This window comes from Lepus europaeus, chromosome 6 (genome assembly GCF_033115175.1).
Source record: "Lepus europaeus isolate LE1 chromosome 6, mLepTim1.pri, whole genome shotgun sequence".
Taxonomy (NCBI): Eukaryota; Metazoa; Chordata; class Mammalia; order Lagomorpha; family Leporidae; genus Lepus; species Lepus europaeus.
Window position 1 is genome coordinate 54656075 of NC_084832.1, and position 12378 is coordinate 54668452.

General features: G+C 39.5%; 1 protein-coding gene across 7 annotated transcripts in view; it reads right to left on the reverse strand.

The window, feature by feature from the left end:
• ELF1 (E74 like ETS transcription factor 1) overlaps positions 1–12378 on the reverse strand; it is a 116311-nt gene that overhangs the window by 49300 nt on the left and 54633 nt on the right. For all 7 annotated transcript variants that reach the window (XM_062194107.1, XM_062194106.1, XM_062194102.1 and 4 more), the window contains one exon: positions 7129–7432. In XM_062194107.1, the coding sequence (XP_062050091.1) occupies positions 7129–7200 (72 nt within the window). In that variant the 5' untranslated portion in view covers positions 7201–7432. The remainder of the gene's footprint in view (positions 1–7128; positions 7433–12378) is intronic.

Genomic DNA, 12378 nt, shown 5'->3' on the forward strand with positions numbered 1-12378 from the left:
CCCCTCATCGACTCCTCTTTCATAATAACCATCAGCCTCTTAGATGCCAATAGTTGGCAGGGAAACAAGCCAGGCTAAATGCTGGACCAGAGTCTTCTCTTCACTTGACTTGCAGGAAGCCCCAAGCCTTATGCAAAGTCACACTCTCCTGAAAGGCAATGAGGCTTGTAAGTGAAAGACTCCAGGGTATAAATCTTTTGGTGAAGACTTTCCCAAATGTACAGAAAAGAAACAACCACTGTATATTAATTTTGCAAATAGTCAGGCTTTAAAAAATATTTATTTATTTTCATTTGAAGAAGCAGAGAGAGGGAAGGATAGGCAAAGAGAAATCTATCCACTGTTTGACTCCTCGAATGACTTCAATGGCTGGAGTTGGGTTGAGATGACGCTGGGTGCTCAATATAGGTTGTCTACACGGGCAGTGGGGACCCAACCACTTAAGTCATCTTCTGCTGTCTCCCACAGTGTGCACTAGCGGGAAGCTGGAATCCTAAACACTAGGCCAAACACCTACCCCCAAGCGTTTGATGAATTTGATAAGTCTTTTCTGCCAAGATTTGAAAAAGAAAGCAACTAAAACAGGTAGAACCTGTCCTTTTATGAGGAGGAAAAAAAAAAAAAAAAGATGACCCATTGTGTCAAAGTATAGGTTAGTAACATCATTCCAGCTTCCTGGCTACCACATCAGTCATGGCACACAGAACACTATCAATTTCTTCTGTCCTGTCTCATGAAGTATACTTACTCTAACCTAACAGATTCTTGCTATTCCAGATGAAAAATGGGAGCTTTGGGTCCAGCACTGTGGTGCAGTGGATTATGACACTGCCTGCCACATCAACATCCCTTATGAGCTGCAATTTGAGTCCCAGCTGCTCTGCTTCCGAAGCAGCTTCTGCTAATGTGCCTGGGAAAGAGCAGAAGATGGCCCAAGACTTGGATGGAGCTCCTGGCTTGGGCTTGGCCCAGCCCTGGCCATTGTGGTCATTTAAGGAATAAATCAGTAGATGAAAGATCTGTCTGTCTCTCCCTCTTTCTCTGTAACTCTGCCTTTTTTTTTTTTTTTTAAACAGGCAGAGTGGATAGTGAGAGAGACAGACAGAGAAAGATCTTCCTTTTGTTGTTGGTTCACGCTCTAATGGCCGCCGCGGCCAGCGCACCACGCTGATCCAAAGCCAGGAGCTAGGTGCTTCTCCTGGTCTCCCATAGGGTGCAGGGCCCAAGGACTTGGGCCATCCTCCACTGCACTCCCGGGCCACAGCAGAGAGCTGGCCTGGAAGAGGGGCAACCGGGACAGAATCCGGTACCCCGAATGGGACTAGAACCTGGTGTGCCGGTGCCATAGGCGGAGGATTAGCCTAGTGAGCTGCGACGCCGGCCAACTCTGCCTTTTGAATAAATAAATCTTTTTTTTAAAAAGGGGAGGTCTGTGTGACCTGTACTTTTATGTACATTTTCTCTTTCACAAAATACACTCTCATTTTCTTTCTTTCTTTCTTTTTTTTTTTTTTTTAAGATTTATTTATTTATTGGAAAGGCAGAGTTACAGAGAGGCAGGGTTGGGGGGTCTTCCATCCACTAGTTCACCCCCTAAATGGCTGCAAAGGCCGGAGCTGGGCTGATCTGAAGCCAGGAGCTTGGAGCTTCTTCCAGGTCTCCCATGTGGGTGCAGGGGCCCAAGGACTTGTGTCATCTTCTACTGCTTTCCCAGGCCATAGCAGAGAGTTGGATCAGAAGAGGAGCAGCTGGGACTTGAACCAGCGCTCACATGGGATGCTGGCACTGCAGGCGGTGGCCTTACCCAATATGCCACAGCACCGACCCCTACATTCTCATTTTCAAAATGCAACTGCATCGGCCGGCGCCGCGGTTCACTTGGCTAATCCTCCACCTGCGGCACCGGTACCCCAGGTTCTAGTCCCAGTCGGGGCACCGGATTCTGTCCCCATTGCTCCTCTTCCAATCCAGCTCTCTGCTGTGGCCCGGGGAAGGCAGTGGAGGATGGCCCAAGTGCTTGGGCCCTGCACCCGCATGGGAGATCAGGAGGAAGCACCTGGCTCCTGGCTTCGGATCTGCGCAGCATGCTGGCCATAGTGGCCATTTGGGGGGGTGAACCAACAGAAGGAAAACCTTTCTCTCTATTCTCTATGTCTTTCTCTCACTGTCTAACTCTCCCTGTCAAACAAAAAAAGAAAAAGGAAAAAAAAAAGCAACTGCATCAAAATTCCCTGTGGGAGTGGGTGCATGGCATAGGATTTAGGAAGCTCATGGAGATACTGGTGTCCCATATCAAAACACCTGGGTTTCAGTCTTGGTTCCACTCATGGTACCAATGTACCAGTAATGCACACCCTGGCAGTAAGCAAGTGATGGCTCAAGTAGTTAAGTCTCTGCCTCCTAGCCCCATGTGGAAGCCTTCGATTCAGCTCCCAGTATCCTGCTCTGTCCTGGCTCAGCCCTAGACACTGCAGGCATGTGGAGAGTAAACCAGTGGGTAAACCAGTGGGTTTTGTCTCTTTCTGCCTCTCAAACATTTAATACATTTAAAAAAAAAATTAAACTGCCCTCTGTAACTTGAAGAGGTCTTCTAAAATATAGGAACACAACGCAACTATTAATTCTCTTGGATTTTTTTTTGAAAAACAATTCTAATGTAAAACACAGTAGAGAAAAATGTAAGCACTCATGTATGTACCAATCAGATTTAATAAATGTGAACATTATCATTTAATAATTGTATCTACTCGCAACTTTAAAACAAATTTTAAAAATTTACTCCTGGCTCCTGGCTTCGGATCGGCACAGCGCCAGCCGTGGTGGCCATTTGGGGGATGAACCAACGGAAGGAAGAGTAGATGAAAGATCTGTCTGTCTCTCCCTCTTTCTCTGTAACTCTGCCTTTTGAATAAATAAATCTTTTTTTAAAAAAAGAAGAAAAAGAGGAGGTCTATGTGACCTGTACTTTTACGTAAATTTTCTCTTTCACAACATACACTCTCATTTTCTTTTTTTTTTTTTGTTAAGACTTATTTATTTATTGTCTCTCTCTCTCTCTCTCACTAACTATCTGTCAAATAAAAAAAAATTTAATTACAGTTGCTTTCACTAAACATATACCATAAGGCAGTTCCTCAATACTGTCAGAAAAATGACTCCATGAACAGTTGTTTCTGGTTTTGGAAGCACAGTGGTGTGGAAAGGTTAAGTATGGTTCACCAGTATGGGATACTGACTACTTCCAATGTAGCTTCCTGCTAATGTGCCTGGGAAACAGCAAATGATGGCTCAAGTACTTGAGTGCCTGCCACCGATGTGGGAGACTGGGCTGGAGTTCCTGGCTCTTGGCTTTGGCTTGGCCCAGTCCCAGCTATTAAGCCATTTGGGGAGTGAACTAGCAGATAAAAGATCTCTGTCTCTCCCTCTACCACTCTGTTTTGCAAATAAAATCTTTTTTAAAAAGTATATTTCATTTAAAAATAAATAAAATTCATTCAAAACCCTATACCAAATCTATGACATGATATTAATGAAGACAATGTGATGTTGGCAGAGTATAAAGACAGTTCAATGAGACAAAATATACTAGTTAGTATACAACAACAGTGGCAATTTTCATGTGGAAAACATAAACCATTCAATAAATACTGAAGACCACCCTTTGTGGGGATGAGGGAGACATTGGATCAAGATATCTCACAACATACAGAAATAAACTTCAGATGGACTGAAAAGGTAAACATATGAAACACAGAAGAAAATATAGAGAATATTTAATAATTTAAAAAGTGAGGAAACCTTTCTTAAGCAGAAGAAAAGTATCCAAAATTAATAATATAAATTTATAATGGTAATAAATTTTATGAAAAATATGCAATTTCTATAAGGCACAGGATATATTGCTAAAAGACAGTATCCAATTGAGAGAAAATATGTGCCATCATGTGTTCCAAGAGGAGAATTAATCACTAATTGTAGAATAGTTAGAAGGCAATGATTCTAATGTAATATCAAATATAACATACAAAGAACTCCCCAACAGGGCAAAGGATATAATATGTAATTCACAGAAAACGCAAATGAACAATAAATAAAATTTACAAACAAACTACCTCACTATTTAGTAGTCAAGCAATGAAAGAGCCAGCATTTGGCATAATAGTTAAGATGCAGCTTAGGGATACTCACAGTCCCTATCTGAGTGACTGATTCAAGTCTCTAATCAGCTTTCTATTCCAACTTCTAGTTGACCCTGCACTGATGATTCAAACAGCTGGGTCCCTGGCACCCACGTGGGAGAACCACTCCTGATTTCAGCCTTGCCCCCCCTATACTATTGTGGGCATTTGGAAAATAAAAAAATGGGAGATCTCTGTCAATTTTCTATCTCTTCACCTTTTAAATAAATAAAATAGGTAAACAAATAATGATTTATGTTTACATGTCAACAAAGTTAATAATTCTATTTTAATAATACCAGATATAATCACACAAATGTACAAAGATACACTATTTCATATATACAGAACAGTGCTCAGTAAATATTTGTTATGTGATAGGCATAGTTCTAAGAGCTTTATAAACTCATTTAATCTTTATAACAATAATACAAATTACATCTATAATTCTCATCTACATTTTATATATGAGAAAAGCAAAGTATGGCGAGGTTAAGCAGCTTGCCCAAGGTAATATAGTAAGCAGTAGACGTGGGACCCAACTCAGGGATTCTGACTTCAGTACCACTTCTGCCACTACAGAAGCCTACTGCCTCTGCCTCCCCAAACAATGACGTTCACTGCATGGGTATGAAATACCAAAATATTGGTAATAGCCACAATCAGAGACTGGTGAAATAATGGTGACTGGCCATTCATTGTGTAGGAAAAGAAATGATATAGAGCCAACATATATACACAAATATTTATATTATATGAAAACGAATCACAAAAAAGGTTTAGCATAATTTCATTTGTATCTTAAAAACAATTTATTTATGTTCATTTGCTTAGACTCCAAGAATTTACACACCAAACAGTACTACTTCCTTTTAGGGAGGAGAACAGGATAAAAGAGTAAGGGTAATGAGAAATTTTCATTATTTAATTTTTGTGTTATGTGGTATAGTTTATAAATGGCAAGTTACTATTTTTATATTAAAAGCAAATTACAAGCAAATATGGAGGTAGAGCCATAGGTTTGGTAAGATGCAAATAAGACTGACACTACAGAATTTACTTCTACGTGAAAGAGTTAAGTTTACTAAGATCATAGTAATACATTGAAGAACTCTCAATCTGGCCAATAGTTTGAAACATTTTGACACTGACTATCATACCTAAGATTTTCACATACTATTACAAATGTATACAACACCATTAGTGAGAATCAAACTCCTTAGGTTCAAATTGTGGCTCCACTATTTAGAAGTTGTGTGATTTTGGGCAAGTCATCTGACCTCTGTGTCTCAATTTCCTCATTGTAAAACAGGGTTATTAGTATTCACCTCCTTTGGTTAATATTTATAAATTACTTATAGTAGCAGCTGCATAAAACTAGTAAAAAGTTTTAAATTTTTCTCTTTAGGGCAAATCAAGAAAATACACATAAATATGTGTTATTAAGCTAAGAGTATTCTCTCCCTTTCCAAAGACATAAATAAATTCTCCAAAGTAAACTAAGTGCACCCTGCACAGTGCCTAATATTGTTTCACAAAGCTTTTTAAGGTTCCGTAGACACATGTATGAATAGGGTCTTATAATGTAAAATGCATTTCTCATGGTCACAAGTATGTCAGAGCAACTCCAACACAGCATACAAACAAGTGGCTGAGAGCTCTATCTGCTGCTACCACATCCCGAGATCAAACCTCACCACATCAAGCCTGGCTTCTACAATAGGTTCTTTCATCTAAGAGGGTTGCATAGTAAACACAGTGTTTTCAAACCTCAGTAGATACATAAACATCCTATCTTAAAACAAAATCAAAACACTTTCTCCTCCTAAAATATTCTCTATTGTCTCCCAATGAAAGCCATTATTACTGTATTTTTTTTAAAGAGATCAAGAAATCCTCTCCCTCAAACTTTTTTCCCCTCATCAAAGCTCATTCTGATTTTAAAGCCACCTAGTCCAAATTTTCCATTTATGTAGGTTTATTTACATACTTTTTATTCTGTCATTTCAACGGACAACTCAAACAACTAAGAAATTGTAACACCCTGCCAAAAGTAACAATCTGTCTTATTATCTGCAGTTACTATGTTTCCAGAATAAAAGCATCAGATGTAATTGGTATTTTAAAATTAGTCTTATTTCAATATATAACCAACTTTATTTGGCATATTTTAAACCTACCAGTTCTCAAAAATATTTGTTCTCTTATATTAAGTCTCCTCAACACACTATTCCTCTCAGTCTAATGACATTACCTACATAACCTGTTTAAAATGAAGTAAATTGTACAGTCCCAAAAAACCCTAGCTTTTCCTTCCAGCACTTTTCTGGCGGTGGACACCAAAACTAATCCAATATCCTTTCATCAATAACTCCTAGGTCATCTTCACAGTGGAAAGTAGTAAAAATTTGCACATGTTTATCAAGTCAATTTAGATTTAGATTATGAAAGCCAATTTAGAAACTGTTTAGTTCAATCACCTCATTCTACAGATGAGGAAATCTAGAGCTAGAGAAGTTAAGTAACTTCCTCGGAGTCACATGCTTTGGACTGAATTGATATATGAATACAGCACCACCAACTTTGTTTTATCTGATTAAAGAAACAGCCCATAATTGTAAACATTAACAAATCTCAAACATTAAAAGTTAGAATATTCTCCAAGACTTTTCAAAAGTAGACTGAAATAATTAACAATTTACTGTAAAAATCTTATTTTACAGGAAAACAAGTTGAATTCTCAAAGTATTATTACCTTGTTATCGAAGCCAAGAGCAAGATTTATACTTAATGAATTAATTGGTACTTAAAACATAAGGCCACATTACTTCCAAATACTTAATTTCTAAATTTTGACTTTAATAGTTTCTCTTATTGTCTTTTAAACTACTTTTCTGATACGAATGGAAAAATCATGAAGTTATTAAAATCCATTCTTTAGATTTCCTACCTGCTGTTCATCCTCCATGACGTTACTAGCAAATTCAAATACTAGGTCGTTCTGTTGGACAACAGCAGCCATAATAAAGCATTCCCCTTAGATCCACATGAGAAAAGTTCCAAGCAGGTGCAATTATCAGGCAGCAGAGCACAGGGACCAATTTGGGTAAAATCTTCAACTAAACTAAGGCTGTGAAGGAACTCTGTACATAGGTTTACTTCAGGAAAGGTGCTTCAAATCCTCTTGGTTTGTCGATATTCTACTCAAACTGAGGCAACTCTGATGAAAATTTTGTTCTCTCAAGCGTCTTGGCCTGAAAAAAAAAAGTTTGAAGTTAGTTATGAAAACCCAATTACTCATTTAGAATGTAACAACTAATACAGAACATTGTATGTCCAGAGCAGTTTTTCCTTAATCTTTTAAAATAAAATCAACATGACTTATGAACAGTTTTTAAGTTATATTTTCTTTGAATACTTTACTCCTGCTACAGTAAGATTACCCTTTTATTACTAAAAATGAGGCCTTTCTTGTCCTTTCTCCAGCTAAACAGTTAAAAGTACCACATAATTTAAAACAAAAAGTAGGAAAAAAATCCAGCAATAATAATGAGGTTTATAGGTGTAATAAAGGACATACCATTTCCTTCTTTCCACTAACCCTGCAGTCTACCATCAAAGTAACCTCATAATATATATTTTTGTTTTTAACAGAAACAGACACCATCCCTGTTAGGCCTAATATATACCAGAATTCAAATTGTAATAAATTTAAGGTTTAGTAAGTACTATTTTAAAGGATTTTTTAAAATAATCAGAAACTAAAAGCTCACCCTTTCTATTGTTTCTGTTAAGTAGAAAGCTTTAAGAGTTACCATGCTTAAGTCTGTCTTCAGTGGCTTCTTTTTTAATGCACTGAAATGTATCCTTATCTCTAGCACAGGCTTGCAAGCAACAGGAAGGAAACAGCACTTGACCACGTCATGGCAAATTAGAACATGCAAAGAACTGCAGTTTACAATAGTAGAAAAACAGAAACGCAACTTCAGAGGGAAAATAATTTCACAGCAGAGGGAGAAATGCTTTAAAAATGCCTGCCAAAGATACGTGCCTATTTTTTTTGAAAGTTACCACTACAAGCAACAGTACGAGAAAACTTTAACTTAGGTGTTTATTACAATTTTTTAATTAAATATTTCATTAAATGGTTACAGACAGAAATACAACATGAAAAGGCAAATATATAAAATGATCACATTAAATAATACCAAGTTCTTTGAAAGAACACAAATTTAATATAAAAAATCCAAGAGAAAGAGAAAGAAAGAAGTTGACTCCAAGGAAAGGATGGCTGTTAATTTCCCAACAGTTTTAAAGGGACAAATTCACCAATTAAACTAACATAGTCCATCAGTTTCCCTGAAAACTTAAGTCCAGCTAGTTTGTGCTGGCCAAATCATATGCCTGATTTCCTAATTTCAGTAAAGCCAATAACCTGTGTATTCCAAGCCTAGGGGTCACCACAGACCACTGTAATTTCCCCAACTAGAAATCAAAATAAAGATTAAGAAAAAATTTAGATGATATTTTTACTCACTAAACCTAATTCCAACTCAGCAGTTTCCACTGCCACTTGCCCAACTCCTCTTAATAAGTTCAACTCAAACATTGGAAAAGTATTTTTAGTACATTCTGTTACTTTTCTGAGTTTTGATGGGTTCCATATCTAGAAGAAAAAATATTTCAACCTAATCACAGTTAAACATATGAACGTAAGCTATATATTTAGCCTTAGACAAAGGCTACTTACATTATCTTCTTCCTTAAATTATCACCCAACCCAATTCCTTTATAGTAGAGGCCTTATTTTCCGTGTTCCACCATTCAACCTTCATTTTCGACTCCCTTCTCAATTTCTATTCCTTCCCATGATTGGAACAACCTCTCCATTTTTCAAGGTTCAACTCAGGTCCCATCTCTTTCACAAAACTTCCCATCTTGAATGCCTCAACCCATAGTTAAGATTGCTCCCCTTAAAAAACATATCACTGAATTCTATAGCAATTTAACCCTGTTACTATGACACACTGAAAACTCTGTCCCCCAAATCCAAATGAATAAATGTTTGACTGCCTATTTTTGCAAGACAGTGTTCCAGACACCAAGATAATTAGAGCAACACGTCTTCTGAGAAAGTAACCATTGTCTAAAGTATTTTTTGATCCTATCAAACCTGTGTTATATGCCCTAAGTCATAATAAAAAACACTATATTAAAATATTAGTTTAAATATCTATGATTAGACATTGCTTTAAATATCTATTTGGTATTTTAGCTATTTACCACATATATTTTTCAGATGAATGACTGAAGTATTCTGATAAAGGAGGAAACTACGAACATAAATTTGAAAAACCACAGCAAAAAAAAAAAAAAAAAAAAAAAAAACAGAATAAGGGAATGTTTCCTGATACAGAAGTTCTCTGTAAATGTTAGGTTTCAAAAGGCTAGTCTAAAAATCTATTTGTTGGTAAGTACAAAGTAACAGCGTACTACTAATATACCTATTTAAAAAGTTAAGTTTCACTTTCTTTTCCATTTCAAGCATGTACTTTACCTTACTAACACTTGCACATTGTTATTGTGCTTTAATCTTTCAAAATTTGAAAAATAGCCAGTGCTGTGGCACAAGAGGTAAAGCCACTGCCTGAGACGCTGGCATCCCGTATGGGTGTTGGTTCGAGCCCCAGCTACTCCACTTCCCATCCAACTGCCTGCTAATGTGCCTGGGAAAACAGAAGACGGCCTAAGTACCTGGGACCCTGCCACTCCCATGGGAGACCAGGATGAAGTTCCAGGCTCCTGACTTCAGCCAGGCTCAGCCCTGAATGTTGTAGCCATTTGGGTAGTGAACCAGTAGATGGAAGATTTCTCTTTTCTCTAACTCTGCCTTTCAAATAAATAAAATAAATCTATTTTTAAAAAAGGTCAGAAATAATGTATTTATAAAAAAGAAAAAAAGATTTCTGCTCTACCCCACCAAAATTGTTAAGGTCCTTAGTACATTTAAAATTTAAATTTAGTCATCATTAAGTTAAGAAAAAAACACAACACTGTTCCTTATTAATAGTTCTCATAAATATATTGTTTAAGAGTCAGGGTGTGGCCTAGTGGGCTATGTCACCACATGCAATGCTGGTGTCCCATATCAGAGCATCAATTTGAGTCCCAGCTGCTGTGCTTCCTATCCAGCTGCTTACTAATGCACCTGGGAGTGCAGTGGGAGATGGCCCAAATACCTGGGCCCGTCACCCATGTTGGTGACCACTATGGAGTGTCAGGCTCCTGGCTTCAGCCTGGTCCAGCCAGTTTCAGCTGACAGAAGTCTCTCGGTCTCCTCCTCTTTCTCTGTCACCCTGACTTTCAAATAAACAAAAATATTTTTATATAAAACAATTTTTTTTTTTTTTTACAGGCAGAGTGGACAGTGAGAGAGAGAGAGAGACAGAGAGAAAGGTCTTCCTTTGCCGTTGGTTCACCCTCCAATGGTCGCTGCGGCTGGTGCATTGCGCTGATCCGAAGCCAGGAGCCAGGTGCTTCTCCTGGTCTCCCATGTGGGTGCAGGGCCCAAGGACTTGGACCATCCTCCACTGCATTCCCGAGCCATAACACAGAGCTGGCCTGGAAGAGGGGCAGGGCCCAAGGACTTGGGCCATCCTCCACTGCACTCCCAGGCCATAGCAGAGTGCTGGCCTGGAAGAGGGGCAACAGGGACAGAATCCAGCGCCCCAACCGGGACTAGAACCTGGTGTGCCAGCGCCGCTAGGCGGAGGATTAGCCTATTGAGCCACGGCGCTGGCATAAAACAAATTTTTTTAAAAAGATTTATTTTATTTATTTGAAAAGCAGAGTGGCAGAGGCAGAGAGAAAGGTCTTTCACCCGCTGGTTCACTCTCCAAATGGCTGCAACAGCCCAGGCTGGGCGAGGTTGAAGCCTGCAGCCAGAAGCATATTCTGGTATCCCATGTTGGTGCAGCAGCCCAAGCACCTGGGCCATCCTCTGCTGCTTTCCCAGGTGCACTAGCTGGAAGCTGGATTGGAAGTGCAACAGCCTGGAATCCAACCCACACCCATATGGGATTCCGGTGCTGCAGGCAGCAGCTTAACCTGCTGTGCCACAGGGCTGGTCCTAATAAAATAAATCTTTTTTTTTTTTTTTTTGACAGGCAGAGTGGACAGTGAGAGAGAGAGACAGAGAGAAAGGTCTTCCTTTTGCCGTTGGTTCACCCTCCAATGGCCGCCGCAGTAGCGCGCTGCGGCCGGCGCACCGCGCTGATCCGATGGCAGGAGCCAGGTGCTTCTCCTGGTCTCCCATGCAGGTGCAGGGCCCAAGCACTTGGGCCATCCTCCACTGCACTCCCTGGCCACAGCAGAGAGCTGGCCTGGAAGAGGGGCAACCGGGACAGGATCGGTGCCCTGACCGGGACTAGAACCAGGTGTGCCTGTGCCGCAAGGCGGAGGATTAGCCTAGTGAGCCGCGGCGCCGGCCAATAAAATAAATCTTTAAAAAAAAAATGGCTTCAAAATTATAAAAATATCAAGGAAAAAGATAAGTGAAAACTGTTCATTTACCACACAGGCATAGGCAGTTAACTATCCATACAGTTTTGAGAAATCACCCAGTTGGGTATCTACCACATAGTAAAACTCCCCTGGTTGGCTCTGATGTGCTTTAGGTGGGTCAAGACCATATTATTAGACTAGACATGCCATAGAAACACTTAAGATTTTTAAACTCTCAACCACCAAAATAAGCTTCTGATTTAGGGTAAAATAGTGAAGCAAAACAGGAGATCAGGCCATGGAATCACACAATCTTCTGCAGTATGACCTTAGACAAGTTACTTACTTGGTGTCTCATTCTCCCTTTTTTTTTTTTTTAAAAGATAAATCCAGGGGGCCAGTGCTGTGGTGTAGCAGGTAAAGCCGCCACCTGCAGTGCCAGCATCCCATATGAGCGCCGGTTCAAGTCCTGGCTTCTCCACTTCCAATCCAGCTCTCTGCTATGGCCTGGGAAAGCAGTAGAAGATGGCCCAAATCCTTGGGCCCCTGTACCCATGTGGGAGACCTGGAACAAACTCCTGACTCCTGGCTTCAGGTCGGTCCAGCTCTGGCTGTTGTGGCCATTTGGGGAGTGAATCAGCGAATGGAAGACCTCTCTCTCTAAATCTGCCTTCCAAATAAATATATAAATCTTAAA